At 41.1% G+C, this 21,857-nt stretch overlaps 1 protein-coding gene across 1 annotated transcript; it reads right to left on the bottom strand.

Annotated features, from left to right (window-relative positions):
* Positions 1 to 2,785: 2,785 nt before the first annotated feature.
* si:ch73-264p11.1 (uncharacterized protein LOC100000923 homolog) lies at positions 2,786 to 13,904 on the bottom strand. The gene is made up of 4 exons (XM_024405518.2): positions 13,429 to 13,904; positions 4,617 to 4,680; positions 4,377 to 4,545; positions 2,786 to 4,231 (listed from the first exon to the last, which is right to left on the bottom strand). Exons 1-4 carry the CDS (start codon positions 13,566 to 13,568, stop codon positions 4,191 to 4,193), a joined length of 414 nt encoding a protein of 137 aa, XP_024261286.1. The 5' UTR covers positions 13,569 to 13,904; the 3' UTR covers positions 2,786 to 4,190.
* Between the last annotated feature and the right edge of the window lie 7,953 nt (positions 13,905 to 21,857).

Below are 21,857 nucleotides of genomic sequence, written 5' to 3'. Positions count from 1 at the left end.
GTCGGCGCCGGAACGGCTGTGTGATTAGGGTTGTTGTCCTGTTGGAAGGTGAACCTTCACCCCAGTCTGAGATCCTGAGCACTCTTGAGCACGTTTTCATCAAGGATCTCTCTGTACTTTGCTCCGTTCATCTTTGCCTCGATCCTGACTAGTCTCCCAGTCCCTACCGCTGAAAAACATCCCCACAACATGATGCTGCCACCACCATCCTTCACCGTAGGGATGGTGCCAGGTTTCCTCCAGACATGACGCTTGGCATTCAGGCCAAAGAGTTCAATCTTGGTTTCATCAGACCAGAGAATCTGGTTTCTCATGGTCTAAGAGTTCTTTAGGTGCCTTTTGGCAAACTCCAAGCGGGCTGTCATTTGCCTTTTACCGAGGAGTGGCTTCTGTCTGGCCACTACCATAAAGACCTGATTGGTGGAGTGCTGCAGAGATGGTTGTCCTTTTGGAAGGTTCTCCCATCTCCACAGAGGAGTTCTAGAGCTGTCAGAATGACCATCGGTTTCTTGGTCACCTCTCTGACCAAGGCCCTTCTCCACCGATTGCTCAGTTTGGCTGGGCGACGAGCTCTAGGAAGAGTCTTGGTGGTTCCAAACTTCTTCCATTTAAGAATGATGGAGGCCACTGTGTTCTTGTGGACCTTCAATGCCACAGACATTTTTTGGTACCCTTCCCCAGATCTGTGCCTCGACACAATCCTCTCTAGGAGCTCTACGGACAAATCCTTCGACCTCATGGCTTGGTTTTTGCTCTGACATACACTGTCAACTGTGGGACATTATATAGACAGGGGAGTGCCTTTCCAAATCATGTCCAATCAATTGAATTTAACAGAGGTGAACTCCAATCAAGTTGTAGAAACAGCTCAAGGATGATCAATGGAAACAGGATGCACCTGAGCTCAATTTCGAGTCTCATAGTAAAGGGTCTGAATACTTATGTAAATAAGATATTTCTAAAAACCTGTTTTCGCTATGTCATTATGGGGTATCGTGCGTAGATTGCTGAGGGAAATTATTTATTTAATACATTTACAGTAAGGCTGTAACGTAACAAAATGTGGAAAAAGTCAAGGGGTCTGAATACTTTCAGAAGGCACTGTATATCTGCTGTCGAACAAACCTGGGTCAATGGAAACTTGCTTAATGGCTTGAATCTAGGTTGTGCCTTTAGAAAAAGGAACAACTAAGGAAGAATTCTTCACTTCTTTCATTGACTTCTCAAACCCCAAACCATTTGTTCTTTTTGCATGCATTCCCGGAAGTCTTGTGATGTTGCATACTTAGAAGCTCTGTGGTTTGTGCATTTCAGTTGGTCATGACATGGGTGGACTGATTTGCCTACAGGGGGGTGGAAACTGTGGTTGGACAGCATTGGAGTATTGTCACGTCAGTAAACCCAGAAAAGTCAGCAGGCCTATAAATATCACTTATTTGGTCAACCACATGCAGTCATTTTCTTCTAATGCTGTTTTAATGTTTCCATTCTCTGTAGATAAATTCAGGCAAGAAACATTATTAGTGAGACATTGTATCTTTCACACAAAATGTTCCTATTGGCTTGGCAATATTTACACATAAGTAGATGGTAATTTCCATTAAGAAAAATTGGTGGGACTTGCTTCAACTCTTTGCAAGTATTTTTGTGTTAGTGGAAGAAGTTTAAACTGTTTTACTTAAGCCAAGCAGTTAAATATAGTCAAAGTTCAATTTAATAAAATAATTGGTCTGATTACTTTGATACACTACCCTATCAACCTTATTACTTTGGATTGTGGGGCAGTTTGAGCACATATTTCATCACAAATTACAACACTTTGACTACTACACTTTCAGACAGTCTCCTGCTAGAATACCACAGTATAGGCAAACTGTGATAGTAGAGTACAGAAAACAAGGAGGCATTGTTGAAGTTTCAAAGAAATTAATCAACTTTATCTCAAGCATTTATCCCTTACTTCAAACATATGTTAATTATTAATCAAATGATAAATCTGTTAAAAGATAGTTATTACTGGATAGATAAATAAATGGATAGATAAATAAATAAAGTAAGGATAAATGGGATGGAAGACCTAATGGATGGAGGGTTGAAGAGATGAAAGGAGGTTAAGTTGGACTGATTGGTATGATAAAGGAATGAATGTATGGTTGAAGGTGAGGATGGTGTGTGTGTCTGTCTGTTTTTATCTACAACACATTGTTGGGAAAAGTGTTTAAGGTAATTGATTATTCGTGTTTAAAGTCACAATATTTACTCATTGCCTCATGCTTAGAATGTGGTCTCCCATTGTTATCATTTTAAAGTTCCATGGAAGTTAGCTAAATTAGTTAGAAGTAGACCAAGATGTCATACCCTCAAATGTTTTGTCTAACTAATGGGGAAATTGATCAAAGTAGCTGATTTGTGTCAAAAGCTACATTGTTTACAGTGAATATTGAAGTCATGAGTTTTAGAATGTTGAGGAAATGCCATGGAAGTGGATGGAGGACAAAAAGAAGCCCAAAAAGTTCAATAGTTTAAAAAGTCTAAAATATTTTATAAAGTCAAATAATGTAAGCAACTCAATGCAGGCAAGTCCGCATGTTTTAAAGTTTGAACGGCGTTTCTAGCTAAAACGGTGTAAGAGGAGTAGCGTGCAGAAGAATTATAAGAAGAAGAGGAGTCGCAAGTCCCACCTAATTAATTAATAGATATTTGGTTATCAGGGGTGTATTCATTACGCATATTCTGTTGCAAAATGTTTTGAAATAGAAACTGTTTCTCGACACAGAAACCATTTTGCAACGATAAAAGAGAGTGCATATTGGACAAATTCAGGTAGGTCTATTCCCATTTCGTTCCGTTTGCTCCGTTTGCTTCCATTAAGTTTTTAGACGGTAAACGGTTTCCATCGCAAGACGTAATGATTACACCCCAGTGTCCTCTGGTTCAGGGAAGGCTGAAAGTGAAACACACTGTCTACAGCAGGGGACCTTGCAGAGAGGTGAGAAAACAAGTGTGACAAAAACAAGTGGATGTGTGTGAGCATGAGTGTGTATGTCTATGTAGCCCAGACTGAGTATGGTGTATGGGGGGGGTTATGTTACAACAATTGTGTGGTTACATAACAGCATTTTAATTTAGTTAGGGGAAAAGTAGATAAATACTGGTGTTTACAAACTTTTTATTTAAGCTAGGAACATTTACACATTACAGCTTAGTCTTATCCAGAGTAGGCCTAAATCTTTACAAGTAAATAAACTCTATTCGGAATGCCATAGTGACAAAAAGATATTCATGTTTCTATGGGAGGTTTCTATGGAGTGTATGTGCACTGATACTATTCACTCACAGGATGATATATACATATTATACATACACTGACTCTCTCACAAACCCACATACATTTACTATTATTATCTATCCCGATGCCTAGTCACTTTACGCTGCCTTTATGTACATATCTACCTCAAAAACCTTGTACTTCTACACATTGATATGGTACTGATACTGGTAGTCCTGTTACCCCACTCTCCGAAGGTCTCTCCGGGAGAGTGGATTATGCAAAAAACTAATTTCCAATTCACACATGCGTATTAATACACACCTGTAGATGTGTAAGACAGGACAAATATAAGCACCCACCAAAATATTATTTTTATGATATAGCTTCATTCTTGTTTTTTTCTTCCTCTTGTGTTACTATATATTTTATAGTATATAAATATATATATATATATATATATATATCTTTTTTGACTCAGCATAGTAGGAAAGGGCTCGTAAGCAAGCATTTCACAGTAAGTCTACACACGTTGTATTCCATGCATGTGACAAATCAAATTTGATTTTAACTTCCACTTCAACAACCAGACAAACACTATTCTCTCTGACAATCTCAGTATCCCTAGCACACAGAACAGCACACAACACATTGCATAAGGAAGGGGCGGACTGAGACCAAAAATCAGCCCTGGCATTTCTAACACACCAGCCCATTTTTTTCCTTAGAGGCCCCAATTACAGTATTAGCCAGATAATGATAATTTAGCTAAAAAAAAAATGAATTAGACAGGCCCTATGGGCTAACATTTGACCAGCTCATCTGGCATTTCGAGCAAATGGCAGATAACCAATCCGCCCCTGGCATCAGGATTTAAAAAAAAAACCTGCCTGCAGGCACCACACCTAGATATTTACAGGCATCAGGAGGGCAGGACAATAACGTAGTCTGATGCATCCACATCTAGACAAGAGAGGGACAGAGAAAGGACAAGTAGTGAGTGTGTATTTAAGGATGATAACGATCTGGACATCTGATAAAGGTCTGAAAAAAAGTCTGTGACAGATGGAAGTGAAACTAACAGACAGACAGACAGAGTGTTACTTACTTTCATAATCAGGCACCTCGTCGATGACATTGGGGGCGGGAAGTTGTAGCAGTGTCTTCCGCTTGACTGAGTGGCGCAGATGCTGAGCCAATCCCTGCCCCCGACGCTTATAATGGCGGACCAGCTCTTCTAACGTCTTAAAGAATTTCTCCTCTACACCAGACGTTGTCTACACACAGACAGACAGACCATCAGAAACACATACAAACGCAAGCGCACACACACACACACAGGGTGTACCTGCAGGGTGTAGCTTCCAGTGTGGGTCTGGAGGATTCTGTAGGTATACACCACCTTCTTTTTACTGCAGAAACACAACACACAAATACAGCAGCAGTCAAACGTTTGAAAACCTACTCATTCAAGGGTTTTTCTTTATTTTTACTATTTTCTACATTGCAGAATAATGGTGAAGACATAAACTATGAAATAACACATATGGAATCATATAGTAACCAAAAAAGTGCTAAACAAATCAAAATATATTTTATATTTGAGATTCTTCAAAATAGCCACCCTTTGCCTTGATGACAGCTTTGCACACTCTTGGCATTCTAACAACCAGCTTCATCTGGAATGCTTTTCCAACAGTCTTGAAGGAGTTCCCACATATGCTGAGCACTTGTTGGCTGCTTTTCCTTCACTCTGTGGTCCAACTCATCTCAAACCATCTCAATTGGTTTGAGATCGGGTGATTGATTGTGGAGGCCAGGTCATCTGATGCAGCACTCCATCGCTCTCTTTCTTTGTCAAATAGCCCTTACACAGCCTGGAGGTGTGTTGGGTCAATGTCCTGTTGAAAAACAAATGATAGTCCCACTAAGTGCTAACCAGATGGGATGGCGTATCGCTGCAGAACGTGCCTTGAATTCTAAATGAATCACAGACAGTGTCACCAGCAAAGCACCTTCCTACTACATGCTTCGTGGTGAGAACCACACATGCAGAGATCATCTGTTCAAGTACTATGCGTCTCAAAGACACGGTGGTTGGAACCAAAAATCTCTAATTTTGTCACGCCCTGACCTTAGAGAGCCGTTTTATTTCTCTATTTGGTTAGGTCAGGGTGTGATTTGGGTGGGCATTCTATGTTTTCTATTTCTTTGTTTTTGGCCGAGTGTGGTTCCCAATCAGAGGCAGCTATTGTTGTCTTTGATTGGGAATCATACTTAGGCAGCCTTTTTCCCACCTAATGTTGTGGGTAATTATTTATTTTCTGTGTGTGTTTGTGTGCGCCACGGTTGCATCACGTTCGGGTTTCTGTTTACCTGTTTTTTTTTGGTGAAAGTTTCACTTTATTAAAAGATGTGGAATTACATGCACGCTGCGCCTTGGCTCATCTATGACAGGGAGTTTGAAGACAGTGAACGTGACAAATTTGGACTCATCAGACCAAAGGACAGATTTCCACCGATCTAATGTCCATTGCTCGTGTTTCTTGGCCCAAGCAAGTCTCTTCTTCTTATTGGTGTCCTTTAGTAGTGGTTTCTTTGCAGCAATTCGACCATGAAGGCCTGATTCACGTTGTCTTCTCTGAACAGTTGATGTTGAGATTGTCTGTTACTTGAACTCTATGAAGCATTTATTTGGACTGCAATTTCTGAGGCTGGTAAATCTAATGAACTTTTCCTCTGCAGCAGAAGTACCTCTGGGCCTTCCTTTCCTGTGGCGGTCCTCATTAGAGCCAGTTTCATCATAGCGCTTGATGGTTTTTGCGTAATGACTGACCATGTCTTAAAGTAATGATGGACTGTCATTTCTCTTTGCTTATTTTAGCTGTTCTTGCCATAATATGGACTTGGTGTAGCGATGTGCGCTGAGAGTCGGGAAGCAAGTACAGTGAGTGAATATTTAATAAAGAAACAGAACATAATACAAAACAAGAAACACTAACAGCATACAGACATGAAACAGAAACAACATCTGGGGAATGAACCAAAGGGAGTGACACAAATAGGGCAGGTAATTAAGGAGGTGATGGAGTCCAGGTGAGTGTCATTAGGCGCTGTTGCACATGACAGGTGTGCAAACAGCAGCCTGGTGACCTAGAGGCCAGAGAGGGAGCACACGTGACACTTGGTCTTTTACTAAATAGAGCTATCTTCTGTATACAAACTCTGACTTGTCACAACACAACTGATTGGCTCAAATGCATTAATAAGGAAAGAAATTCCATAAATGAACTTTTAATAAGGCACACCTGATAATTGAAATGCATTCCAGCTGACTACCTCATGAAGCTGGTTGAGAGAATGCTAAGAGTGTGCAACGCTGTCATCAAGGCAAAGGGTGGCTACATTGAAGAATCTCAAATATAAAATATTTTTTGATTTGTTTAACACTTTTTTGGTTAGTAGATGATTCCATATTTGTTATTTCATAGTTCTGATGTCTTCACTATTATTCTACAATGTAGAAAATAGTACAAATATCGGGGCACCATCAGTACAGTGCTTGCTCAGGATTGGCAGTAGGCAGGTGTGAGTGCATCTGCACGCACAGTGAGGCAAAGACTTTTGGAGGATGGCCTGGTGTCAAGAAGGGCAGCAAAGAAGTCACTTCTCTCCAGGAAAAACATTGGGGACAGACTGATATTCTGCAAAAGGTACAGCGATTGGACTGCTGAGGACTGGGGTAAAGTTATTTTCTCTGATGAATCCCCTTTCCGATTGTTTGGTGCATCCGGAGAAGACAAGGTGAGTGCTACCATCAGTCCTGTGTCATGCCAACAGTAAAGCATCCTGAGACCATTCATGTGTGCTTCTCAGCCAAGGGAGTGGGGCTCACTCACAATGTTTCCTAAGAACACAGCCATGAATAAAGAATGGTACCAACACATCCTCTGAGAGCAACTTCTCCCAACCTTCCAGGAACAGTTTGGTGACAAACAATACATTTCTATTTAACTAGGCAAGTTAGTTAAGAACAAATTCTTATTTTCAATGACTGCAGTAGGTTAACTGTTCAGAGGCAGAACTACAGATTTTTACCTTGTCCGCTCAGGATTTGAACTTGCAACCTTCCGGTTACTAGTCCAACGCTCTAACCACTAGGCTACCCTGCTTCCCCTGTTCCAGCATGATGGACCACCTTGCTATAAGGCAAAAGTGATAACTTAAGTGGCTCAGGTAACGAAACATATATACACTGCTCAAAGAAATAAAGGGAACACTAAAATAACACATCCTAGATCTGAATGAATGAAATATTCTTATTAAATACTTTTTTCTTTACATAGTTGAATGTGCTGACAACAAAATCACACAAAAATGATCAATGGAAATCAAATTTATCAACCCATGGAGGTCTGGATTTGGAGTCACATTTAAAATTAAAGTGGAAAACCACACTACAGGCTGATCCAACTTTGATGTAATGTCCTTAAAACAAGTCAAAATTAGGCTCTGTAGTGTGTGTGGCCTCCACATGCCTGTATGACCTCCCTACAACGCTTGGGCATGCTCCTGATGAGGTGGCAGATGGTCTCCTGAGGGATCTCCTCCCAGACCTGGACTAAAGTATCCGCCAACTCCTGGACAGTCTGTGGTGCAACGTGGCGTTGGTGGATGGAGCGAGACATGATGTCCCAGATGTGCTCAATTGGATTCAGGTCTGGGGAACGGGCGGGCCAGTCCATAGCATCAATGCCTTCCTCTTGCAGGAACTGCTGACACACTCCAGCCACATGAGGTCTAGCATTGTCTTGCATTAAGAGGAACCCAGGGCCAACCGCACCAGCATATGGTCTCACAAGGGTGTCTGAGGATCTCATCTCGGTACCTAATGGCAGTCAGGCTACCTCTGGCGAGCACATGGAGGGCTGTGCAGCCCCCCAAAGAAATGCCACCCCACACCATGACTGACCCACCGGCAAACCGGTCATGCTGGAGGATGTTGCAGGCAGCAGAACGTTCTCCACGGCGTCTCCAGACTCTGTCACGTCTGTCACATGTGCTCAGTGTGAACCTGCTTTCATCTGTGAAGAGCACAGGGCGCCAGTGGCGAATTTGCCAATCTTGGTGTTCTCTGGCAAATGACAAACGTCCGGCACGGTGTTGGGCTGTAAGCACAACCCCCACCTGTGGACGTCGGGCCCTCATACCACCCTCATGGTCCTGCTGCTGGGTTGTTGCCCTCCTACGGCCTCCTGCACGTCTCCTGATGTACTGGCCTGTCTCCTGGTAGCGCCTCCATGCTCTGGACACTACGCTGACAGACACAGCAAACCTTCTTGCCACAGCTCGCATTGATGTCCCATCCTGGATGAGCTGCACTACCTGAGCCACTTGTGTGGGTTGTAGACTCCGTCTCATGCTACCACTAGAGTGAAAGCACCGCCAGCATTCAAAAGTGACAAAAACATCAGCCAGGAAGAATAGGAACTGAGAAGTGGTCTGTGGTCACCACCTGCAGAACCACTCCTTTATTGGGGGTGTCTTGCTAATTGCCTATAATTTCAATTTCACAGAAGTGTGATTGACTTGGACTTACATTGTGTTGTTTAAGTGTTCCCTTTATTTTTTTGAGCAGTGTATTTTGGGTCCATGGCCAGGAAACTCCCCAGACCTTTGTCCCATTGAGAACTTGTGGTTAATCCTCAAGAGGCTGGTGAACAAACAAAAACCCACAAATTCTGACAAACTCCAAGCATTGATTATGCAAGAATGGGCTGCCATCAGCCAGGATGTGACCCTGATGTTAATTGACAGCATGCCAGGGCAGATTGCAGAGGTCTTGAAAAAGAAGGGTCAACACAAATGATTCAAATATTGACTCTTTGCATCAACTTCATGTAATTATCAATAAAAGCCTTTGACACTTATGAAATGCTTGTAATTATACTTCAGTATTCCATAGTAACATCTGACAAAAATATCTAAAGACACTGAGGAAGCAGGCTTTGTGAAAATTAATATTTGTGTTATTCTCAAAACTTTTGGCCATGACTGTACATGGCCAAAAGTAGGTGGAAATCCCTTCAAATTTGAGCCACACCCATTGCTGACAGGTGTACAAAATCGAGCACACAGCCATACAATCTCCAGAGACAAACACTGGCAGTAGATATATAGCAATAAAATCTGTACCATAGAATAAGAATAAGTTAGAGGAAAAACTAAAAGAACTGGAGGAACTTATTCAAGAAAGAAGATATTATAACTAAGCGAACTGGATGGAATATGGGGAAAAATGCACCAAATTATTTTTTAAATCTTCAACATAGAAATACTCACACAAATAATTGACTGAAACGTGTTACAAATGACGGAGTCACCCATGTTCACCAAATTACATATTGAAAGAAGCAAAGTAAGCAAAGTACTTTAAGCATATGTTTTCCTTTCATCTCCACTAGTCAAAGTTAATTGTAAAGATTTTTTTTAAATAATGTAAAATTAACAGCTATACAGAATGAATCATGTGAATGCCAAATTACAGTGGAGGAACTTCTTGATACAATTAAAGTATTTAAGTCTGGGAAAAGGCTAAGGCTGGATGGCATACCAGTTGAGGGATACCAAACCTTTTTTGATGTACTCAGAGGACCATTATTAGCATGTTTTAACCATTCCTATAAAAATTGTATATTATTAGATACTCAACTAGGTCCGATTTCATTATTACTGAAACAGGACCCAAGTGGTAAATATAAAGATCCAGTCCATTTAAACAATTGAAGGCCCCTTACACTTCAATGTTGTGATGCAAAAAAATCTAGAAACATTTATAGTACAAAGAATTAAAAAGGTATTGTCGTATATTATTCATCCTAATCAGACAGGTTTTTTACATGGACAATAAATTGGAGATAATATAAGACAAGTACTGGAAACAATAGAACACTATGAAAAATCTGTGAAACATTGCCTGGTATTCATAGCTGACTTTAAAAAGGCTTTTGATAAAGTACGACTGGAATTTATATATGAATTCCTGGAATATTTCAATTTTGGAAAATCTCTTATACAATGGGTTAAAGTTATATAGTAACCCTAGGTGTAAAATAGTAAATAATGTATATTTCTCAGAAAGTATTAAACTGTCAAGAGGAGTAAAACAAGGTTGTCTACTATCGGCATATCTATTTATTATGGCATCAAAATGTTATCTATTAAAATCAGATCCAATAATACTATCAAGGGCCTAGAAATCCAGTGCTTAAAAAAAGGTGTTCTCTTTTAAATCCACAATTTGGATCCCTCCACAGCCTCATAGGTTAGAAAATGTATTTAGATCCTCTATCTGGATTACAATCAAATTATAATAAATGTACCATATTACGTATTGGATCAATAAAAAATATCTAACTTTTACATTACCGTATAGTTTACCAATAAAATGGTCTGATGGTGAAATGCACATACTCAGTGTTCATACCCCGAAAGAAAAAAATGCTCTCACTACAATACATTTTTATAGTAAATTAGCAAAATAAATAAGATCTTGCTACCGTGGAAAGGAAAATACCTGCCCATTTGTGGACAAATCACCCTGATAACTCTTTAGTCATATCCCGTTTACCTATTTGCTTATGGCCTTGCCTACACCTAGCAGTTTTTTGAATTATATGAGCAAAAAATATTCCATTTTTATTTGGAATGGCAAGGCAGACAAAATTAAACGGGACTATTGATATAATGTCACACTTGTAGCTAACAAAAAATAGATGTAAATATATGCTCTATTGTAAATATATGTATCTATGTCTATGTAAATATATGCTCTATTATAAATTACAACCAACTAATTGCAGCATTACTGCAAAAATGGAAGAGGCAAGTGGAAGGGGGAGAAAGTAAGGCAGTTGTCTGTCTGCCCTACATTAAAGAGCAAAATTGGCTAAAGAAAATTGTGATAAATAAAAAACGTATACCAGTTTCATTTAAGGTCCAAAACATTTACAGCTGTGCCATATAGATTGCATAATAGTTGGGAAGAGCTTTTCAATGTACTGATTCCATGGCACATGGTTTATGGACTGATACACAAAACAACTCTGGATTCAAAACTTAAGAGTTTTTCCATTTAAATTATTATACAAAATTATTGCAACCAATAGAATGTTATATATATGGGTGATACAACCATGCCAGTTCTGCAGATTTAGCTGCGAAGAGACAGAATCATTAGATAATTTTCCGTTTTTGGTCGCAGGTTCAGGAATGGCTGAAGAATTGTAACATTTACCTGGAGCTAACTCTGCAAATAGCACTGCTGGGTGATTTTAAAAGTCATAGTCAATCGATCAATACTATAATAGTACTCTTAGCAAAAATGTTTATCTTTAATTTAAAATATGTAGAATCTGTAAGATGAGAAAGGTTCAGATCTTTTGTGAAACATCATAGCACAGTTGAAAATGTTTGGCAAATAGAACCTGGATGGTGTTCAGAGATAGATGGGAGGGGTTGAGTGGGAGGGAGGATGGGACTAAAAACAAACAAAAGATAACTATTGTAATATATACTGTATCCGTAAAATGTATATAGTATGTATAAGCTGGAAGTAGAAGCCTAAGTGTTGTTGTCCACTAGTTTACTCCAATTAGGGGAGGGGTGGCAGGGTTAGGGGAAAATAATATAGGACTTTTTTTTTCTTAAATTTATTTTTTATTTTTATATATTTACAGAAAAAATATATGGGAGATTGGAAATGATGGAGACAATTACAATTACATACATTGTGGAAGCCACAATCTATATGCAACAAAATAAAATAAAATAATAAAACATAGAATGACTTTCAACATGGCACCGTTATAGGATGCCACCTTTCCTACAAGTCAGTTCATCAAATTTCTGCCCTGCTTGAGCTGCCTGGTCAACTGTAAGTGCTGTTATTGTGAAGTGGAAACGTGTAGGAGTAACAACGTCTCAGTCACGACGTGGTAGGCCACACAAACTCACAAAATGGGACCGCCCAGAGTGCTGAAGGGCATAGCTCGTAAAAATTGTCTGTCCTCAGTTGCAACACTCAATACAGAGTTCCAAACTGCCTCTGGAAGCAATGTCAGCAACAATAACTGTTCATCGGGAGTTTCATGAAATGGGTTTCCTGGCCAATCAGCCACACACAAGCCTAAGATCCCCATGAGCAATGCGAAGCGTCGGCTGGAGTGGTGTAAAGCTCACCGCCATTGGGATCTGGAGCAATGGAAACGCATTCTTTGGAGTGATGAATCATGCTTCACCATCTGGCAGTCAGGTGGATGAATCTTTGTTTGGCAGATGCCAGGAGAACACTACCTGCCCGAATCCATAGTGCCAACTATAAAGTTTGATGGAGGAAGAATAATGGTCTGGGGCTGTTTTTCTTGGTTTAGGGTAGGCCCCTTAGTTCCAATGCAGGGAAATCTTAATGCTACAGAATACGATGACCTTCTAGACAATTATGTGCTTCCAACTCTGTGGCAACAGTTTGGGAAAGGTTCTTTCCTGATTCAGCATGACAATGCACCCATACACAAAGTGAGGTCCATACAGAAACGGTTTGTTGAGATCGATGTGGAAGAACTTGACTGACCTGCACAGATCCCTGACCTCAACTCCATTGAACACCTTTGGGATGAATTGGAATGCTGACTGTGAGACAGGCCTAAACACCCAACATTAGTGCCCAACCTCACTAATGCTCTTCTGGATGAATGGAAGCAAGTCCCTGCAGCAATGTTTCAACATCTAGTGGAAAGCCTTCCAAGAAGAGTGGAGGCTGTTATAGCAGCAAAGGGGGGAACAACTCCATAGTAAAGCCCATGTTTGACGAGCAGGTGTCCACATACAATTAGCCATGGAGGGTATGGGGCTGTGCTGATCATCGAGTGTGTAATGTGTAAGGTTAATTGTTACCCTTCTTCCGCTCTAATTTTTTTTATAGATGCCACAGGGGTTCCTGGCTTTCTCCAATGAGTACTGACTAGTGTTCCCTAAAGCAGCAAACCACCCTGCAATATTAAAACTAGGATGGATTCTATTTATAAAATGCTTGGATGATGGATTGGTGTACATTAAACGTCCTACATTTCTGTAAAAAGAACAAGGAGTGTAATACTCACTAGACACACAGACACATGGCTCCTTGGATTGTTTCGCTGTCTCTGATGAGGTAGGCTCCATCCTTCCCCTTCTTCCCCAGCAGATCCTCACAGTCCAGTTTACTGATTGCCCCGTGGTACATCAATGGAGGCGATGCCATTGTAACTATCCCAACAGCGGGGCAACAGGGGGTCTACACCCTCCCTCTCTCCCTAACGCTCTTCCTGTATCAGACCACTCAGAGGCCTGGTCCTCCCACTCTCCTCAGTCAGTCCTCAGCTCTTCTTTTGATACTCTTCCCTGCTTTTTCACTCCACTCTTCTCTTTCTCGCCTGTCCTCTCCTCTCCCTGTGTTCTCTGTCTCCTCACCCCAGAGAGAAGCTAGCAGAGGTAGCGTTGGTAAAGTTACTCTCTGATAATCAATCAACCAATCTCTCTATAATCTGCAGTGAGAGCAGAGACAGACACAGACAGAGAACACTCTTCAAAGGTTCAATATCTCACAGACCCTCTTTCAAACACGCCTCTGCGGCCACAAGATCACAGGAAGTGTGTGCAAGAGAGAGAGAGAGAGAGAGAGAGAGAGAGACAAGAAAAGGGGAACCAGTGAAGAACAAACACCATTGTGAATACAACCATATTTATGTTTATTTATTTTCCCTTTTGTACTTGAACTATTTGCACATAATATGACATTTGAAATGTCTTTATTGTTTTGGAAATGTTTACTGTAATGTTTACTGTTCGTTTTGATTGTTTATTCCACTTTTGTTTATTATTTACTTCACTTGCTTTGGCAATGTTAACATATGTTTAAAATGCCAATAAAGCCCCTTGAATTGAATTCAAAACTGAATTGAGAAAGTGAGAGACATACCCTAACCCTCTTCCTCACCTTAACTTAATTATTCTAACCTGTTATGTTAATTCTCCTAACCTACCACCAGGTTAGATAATCAGTGTTGCTGCTAGTCACTCTCGAGATAACTCAGTTGCTGGACAGTAGCTCATACTTCGTTTTACAATGTTTACAGACTGGTTAACCTACTTCTATTCAACCAGAGTCAGAATGCCCCGTAACCAGTGTTGGGGGTAACACGTTACTTTTATGAGTAACAGAGTAATGTAACAAGTAACATTATTACAGTTACTTTTTCAAACAACTTGTGCGGAAAAGGATACTGACAGCCGAAAAGTTCAACTGGCACAATCATCAGGTAGTGTGTGTGTGTGTGTGTGTGTTTACAAAAAAAACTGTAACCAATTGCATTACCAGCAAAAATATTGTAATCAGATTACATATACTTTACATATACTTTCTGTTTTCTCAATGACATTCAATTTTGCATTAAAAAAAGCGCAAGTTTAAGTTTATTCCACCTGAGCTAGTCTGACCACAAGTCAGAGACCACTATATGATGACACCCCAAATGCGTTTGATGGATCCTTTGGTTAATTGGTTAATCCAAAAGTTACATGACTGATTCCAATTTTGTGCAGGTAAAGGTGTGTGTGTGTTGGGGGGATTCATAAACATGCGCTGAATACAACAGGTGAAACACTTACACTTACTTACGAAGCAGGTACGGGGAGTCAAACATTTAGTATAGAACGGACATGGAACGAGACAGGAACAGCATCAGCAAACGAGTAACACAGAAGAAAAAAAACAATTAATGCAGCAGCAGGGAACAGAGCAGGGGAACTGACAAATATAGGGGTGGTAATAAACAGGTGATGAGTGAGTCCAGGGGAGTTCAATACCGCTGATGCGTGTGACGAGGGAAGGCAGGTGTGCATAATAGATGGCAGGAGTGCGTGATGTAGGGCAGCCTGGCGCCCTCAAGTGCCAGGTGGGGGAAGAGCGGGAGTAGACGTGACAGTACCCCCCCTCTAGGGGCGCCACCCGGCATCCCACCTGGGCGAACCGGCCGAGACATGGGCGCTGGGCAAGCCGGTTGGGGCATAGAAGCCCAACGAACCGGCAGGAGCGTGGGAGCCTGGCGAGCCGACTAGAGGGATATCTTCAAACCACCGATTTACTACCCTGAGACAAGGCTGAGCATAGCCCATGAAGATCTTCCCCACGGCACGAACCTGAGGGGGCGCCAACACAGTCAGGAAGATCACGTCAGTGACTCAACCCATTTAAGTGACGCCTTCACATGTCTGGGCTAGACTACACTCAATTATAGGACCTACTGAAGTGATGAGTCTTCAATAAAGACTTAAAGGTTGAGACCGAGTCTGTGTCTCTCACATGGATAGGCAGACCATTCCATAAAAATGGAGCTCTATGGGAGAAAGCCCTGCCTCCAGCTGTTTGCTTAGAAATTTTAGGGACAGTAAGGAGGCCTGCGTCTTGTGACAGTAGCGTACTTGTAGGTATGTATGGCAGGACCAAATCGGAGAGATAGGGAAAAGCAAGCCCATGTTATTCTTTATAGGTTAGCAGTAAAACCTTGAGTAGTAGTCTAATCTAGAAGTGACAAAAGCATGGTTTAACTTTCTTGTATCATTTTATGACAGAAAGTTTCTGATTTTTGCAATATTACATAAATGGAAAAAAGCTGTCCTTGAAACAGTCTTGATATGTTAGTCAAAGGAGAGATCAGGGTCTAGAGTAACAACGAGGTTCTTCACAGTTTATTTGAGATGACTGTACAACCATCAAGATTAATTGTCAGATCCAACAGAAGATATCTTTGTTTCTTTGGACCTAGAACATACATCTCTGTTTTGTCCGAGTTTAAAAGTAAAACATTTGCCCCCATCCACTTCCTTATGTCTGAAACACAGGCTTCCAGGGAGGGCAATTTTGGGGCTTCACCATGTTTCATCAAAATGTACAGCTGTGTATCGTCCGCATAGCAGTGAAAGTTAACATTACGTTTCTGAATGACATCACCAAGAGGTAAAATATATAGTGAAAACAATAGTGGTCCTAAAACAGAACCTTGAGGAACACCGAAATTTACTGTTGATTTGTCAGAGGACAAACATCCTCAGAGACAAACTGGTATCTTTCAGGCAGATAAGATCTAAACCAGGCCAGAACTTGTCTGTGTGGACCAATTTGGGTTTCCAATCTCTCCAAAATAATTTTGTGATCGATTGTGTCAAAAGCAGCACTAAGGCCTAGGAGCACGAGGACATATGCAGAGCCTTGGTTTGACGCCATTAAAAGGCAATTTACCACCTTCATGAGTGCAGTCTCAGTGCTATGATGGGGTCTAAACCCAGAATGAAGTGTTTCATATACATTGTTTGTCTTCAGGAAGGCAGTGAGTTGCTGCGAAACAGCTTTTTCTAACAGTTATGAGAGGAATGGGAGATTCAATATAGGCCGATAGTATTTTTATTTTTTCTGTGTCAAGGTTTGGCTTTTTCAAGAGAGGCTTTATTACTACCACTTTTAGTGAGTTTGGTACACAGCCGGTGGATAGAGAGCCGTTTATTATGTTCAACATAGGAGGACCAAGCATAGGAAGCAGCTCTTTCAGTAGTTTAGTTGGAATAAGGTTCAGTATGCAGCTTGAAGGTTTAGAGGCGATGACTATTTTCATCAATGTGTCAAGAGATATAGTATTAAAAAACTTGAGTGTCTCCCTTGATCCTAGATCCTGGCAGTGTTATGCAGACTCCGGACAACCGAGCTTTGGAAAAATATGCCGATTTAAAGAGGAGTCCATCATTTGCTTTCTAATGATCATAATCTTTTCTTCAGAGGTACATGAATTCATTGCTGAAGTGAAAGCCATCCTCTCTTGGGGAATGCTGCTTTTTAGTTAGCTTTGCGACAGTATCAAAAATATATTTCAGATTTTTCTTATTCTCCTCAATTAAGCTGGAAAAATAGGATGATCGAGCAGCAGGCTCTTCGGTACTGCACGGTACCGTCTTTCCAAGCTAGTCGGAAGACTTCCAGTTTGGTGTGGCGCCATTTCCGTTCCAATTATCTGGAAGCTTGCTTCAGGGCTTGAGTATTTTCTGTATACCAGGGAGCTAGTTTCTTATGACAAATGTTTTTTGTTTTTAGGGGTGTGACTGCATCTAGGGTTTTACGCAAGGTCACATTTATTTCCCCAGTTAGGTGGTTAACCGATTTTTGTACTCTGACGTCCTTGGGTAGGTGGAGGGAGTCTGGAAGGGCATCTACAGTAGGAATCTTTGGGTTATCCGAGAATTTATAGCACAGCTTTTGATGATCCTTGGTTGGGGTCTAATCAGATTGTTTGTTGCGATTGCAAACGTAATAAAATGGTGGTCCGATAGTCCAGGATCATAAGGAAAAACATCAAGATCCACAATATTTATTCCACGAGACAAAACTAGGTCCAGAGTATGAGTGTGGCAGTGACTAGGTCCGGAGACATATTGGACAAAACCGACTGAGTCGATGATGGCTCCGAAAGCCTTTTGGAGTGGGTCTGTGGACTTTTCCATGTGAATAGTAAAGTCACCAAAAATGTGAATTTTATCCGTCATGACTCCAAGGTCAGATAGGAATTCAGGGAACTCAGTGAGAAACGCTGTATATGGCCTAGGAGGCCTGTAAACAGTAGCTATAAAAAGTGATTGAGTAGGCTGCATAGATTTCATCTGTCACGATGTGGCCCTTTGGGGTATATACCGTGGCTCTCTCACTCTCTCTCTCCCATCACATGTTTTATGACTTTACGACAGGTCATAAGTTCCTGGCAGGGACTCTCTCCCCCTGTTCATGCAGAAAGAGAGGGGAAATAAACATATGGAACAAAGAGCTTCTCTTTGTTCAACTCCTAATCCCCAAAATTGGAGTATTAAACAATATTTATTATTTTGAGAATGTGGGAATGGTCCGTGGGTATTTAAAGAATAATCCTGTCGAAGTTGTTTTATTTTGTGACATCAGGAAGGAGGGTAGCACAGAATAACGGTAGCTTTGGAAGTGTACATTTATCAGTTAGTAGTTTTCTATCTGAATGTTGTGTAAAATACATGATTGAATATGAAACTATTTGTGAGAAGATGTAATGTTATGTTGACCTTCTAAACGAGATACTTGTTTAGTTATAAAGTTTTAACTAGTCAGTGGCCACGCCCACATGAGACCAGACATTGCATCAGGCGTCATGGATTGCCCCTTCTTCCACAAAGTATGAAGCACACTTCATACAAAATATAGATTTTGTCAGAGAACGCCGAGTCCCCACGTTGGAATAGCTACAATTCTATAGACGATTAGACCATACAGTTCTAGTTTTGGCTACATGGCTGGAAATGGTTCAACTCTGAGACTATTGATCACTACAGAATAAGAGCAAATCTTAGACATATAATTACTAGTCTGCAGCTAGAAATGACGTGAATCTAGTACGAGAATACTGACAACCGTGGAAGCATCTACAGTCGTATGAAAACGTTTGGGCACCCCTGACAATTTTCATGATTTCCATTTATAAATAATTGGGTGTTTGAATCAGCAATTTCATTTTGATCTATCAAATAACTGATGGACACAGTAATATTTCAGTAGTGAAATGAGGTTTATTGGATTAACAGAAAATGTGCAATATGCATCAAAACAAAATTAGACAGGTGCATGAATTTGGGCACCACAATAGAAACATCACATCAATATTTAGTAGAGCCTCCTTTTGCTAAAATAACAGCCTCTAGATGCTTCCCATAGCCTCTAATGAGTGTCTGGATTCTGGATGAAGGTATTTTGGACCATTCCTCCTTACAAAACATCTCCAGTTCAGTTAGAGTTAGGGACTGGGATGGCCATTCCACAACATTGTACTTGTTCCTCTGCATAAATGCCCAGGTAGAATTTGAGCAGTGTTGAAATATCCAGCCCTGGCGTAACTTCAACTTTGTGACTGATTCTTCAACATTATTCCCAAGAATCTGCTGATATTGAGTGGAATCCATGCGACCCTCAACTTTAACAAGATTCCCAGTACCGGCACTGGCCACACAGCCCCACAGCATGATGGAACCCCCACCAAATTTTACTGTGGGTAGCAAGTGTTTTTCTTGGAACGCTGTGTTCTTTTGCCACCATACATAACGTCCCTTGTTATGACTAAATAACTCAATCTTTGTTTCATCAGTCCACAGCACCTTATTCCAAAATGAAGCTGGCTTGTCCAAATGTGCGTTTGCATACCTCTGTGGCGTGTGTGCAGAAAAGGCTTCTTCCGCATCACTCTCCCATACAGCTTCTCCTTGTGCAAAGTGCTCTGAATTGTTGAACGATGCACAGTGACACCATCTGCAGCAAGATGATGTTGTAGGTCTTTGGAGGTGGTCTGTGGGCTGTTTTTGACCGTTCTCACCATCCTTCGCCTTTGCCTCTCCAATATTTTACTTGCTGTTGTATGCAACGACCATCTGTAGGCCTGACGTATCCATTACAACAGACACTATCCAGAGCCGCGAAGAAAGAACTATATAAATGGCTATATAAATAAATTTGACATAGCACCCCAACAACCGCTCATTCGGATTTAAAACAACATTTAGATGTAAACCTGACAACTGGGACGTATACATTTTTAGAGTTACTGATTTCGACATGATTGTTCTTTAAGTACTTCCCACCGTTTTCTCACATTATTTAGGTTAGAAATATTGTTTCAATGTCTAACCTTTTGATGTTACAGTATTGCAAAATCTCTCTCTGTGGTAATAACATTTTTAACTTCCATTTCTGCAGAGTGGGAGAGAGAGTTCCTGCAAGGTATTTATGACCCTGTTGTTAAGTCATAAAACTCTGGTGGGAGGGTCTGTCTATCTGTCAGCTCTGCGTGGAGCTGATCTGGTGCCTATGATCCTCACCCAAGAGGGAAAGTCATGACAATACAATACCCCATAATGACAAAGCGAAAATAGGTTTTTTGAAAATGTTAGACCACGGAGCTACAGCCTAGTCTTCAAATCTGAGACCAGCACCACCTTGGTCTTCCCATTCACCACAGGTCTGGATCAGCTCACTGAGATTATTATTTCAAAAATGACATTAGAAAATGTTGTACATATATAATATAATCATGTTGATAGATCATATCATGTTGTTATGTAGTGCAGAGATGGGCAACTTTGATGGAGGTGGGGGCCACTAAAAATCAGAACTGATCATGATGGGCTGCAGTGGCTCGCAGGTCTGCGTACCCACATCCACACATGCAATCAGAGCTGGGTCTTTCGGGGGTCCTAACTTTATAACTAATTTCCTGCAACTCTACAAATTTTGCCATAGGGTGGAGAGAAATGTTTGTAGTTTTTAAAACGATATCTGAGTGAGAGTGACTAACAAAATCAATGGGGGCCACCCGGTCGGTAGTTTGACCATGATTACTACAAGTTTAGATAGCTAGCCACTGTACTAATTTACTAATCTAAAAATATTTAGCTGACATGGGCTAATTGAGTTACTGTCAGTGACTGACATAACAAGAGAAAAGCTGCTGATGCAAAACCACATAAAAAATGTCACCTTGTGTATTGCACAGTTCTAACTCTCAACAGCAAGTTGAGACCCCAACTGAGTTCCCCCCCAAATAAATGGAAATGGAATCACGGCCTACAAAAGGGGTGGGTGATGTTATAGGGTGAACTACAACACACAAACACACCATTTGTTTGAGTGGTTATCTCATGCTCTAGTTCCCCAGAGAGGTTAATATTCTGAGAGGTTTAATCTCTGATTACCTAATCACCTAATGAGACTAATCACTGACTAACTAACCATAGAACATCCACTGAGGTTAGAGGTTAGCCTCGCTATGACCTGCTGGATAACTCTCTCTGACCTGTGTGTGTGTATCCGTGTCTCTGACCAGGGCTGACCAGATGGTAAGAGCTAGAAGGAAGGCTGGTAGGCCCATAGACCAACCACTTAGCCAGTCTATGGTAAGTAAGCATTTAAATGTTAGTCTACAGCTTCTGTTTACGAAGCAGGTGACAAATGCATTTGATTCGACACACACAGTCGCCTACAATCTCTCTGTCTACAGTGTTATCCAGTCATAGCCAGATGACAGAGGAGGGCGTGGCTTCAGGGTTAAGATCTTAATCCAGAGGGGAAACAGAATGACCTGGTAGTGGCCTCAGCCTGGCTCTTCACCTAGAGAATGATCAGGACCTGACTCTTCAACTGGAGAATAATCAGGACCTGGCTCCCCACCTGGAGAATGATCAGGACCTGACTCTTCACCTAGAGAATGATCAGGTCCTGACTCTTCAACTGGAGAATGATCAGGTCCTGACTCTTCAACTGGAGAATAATCAGGAACTGGCTCCCCACCTGGAGAATGATCAGGATCTGACTCTTCACCTGGAGAATGATCAGGACCTGACTCTTCAACTGGAGAATGATCAGGACCTGGCTCCCCACCTGGAGAATGATCAGGACCTGACTCTTCACCTGGAGAATGATCAGGACATGACTCTTCATCTG

The sequence above is a fragment of the Oncorhynchus tshawytscha genome, linkage group LG16 (genome assembly GCF_018296145.1).
Source record: "Oncorhynchus tshawytscha isolate Ot180627B linkage group LG16, Otsh_v2.0, whole genome shotgun sequence".
Taxonomy (NCBI): domain Eukaryota; kingdom Metazoa; phylum Chordata; class Actinopteri; order Salmoniformes; family Salmonidae; genus Oncorhynchus; species Oncorhynchus tshawytscha.
The sequence above is the reverse complement of the archived record's forward strand: the minus strand, read 5'-3'. Positions and strand labels throughout refer to the sequence as shown.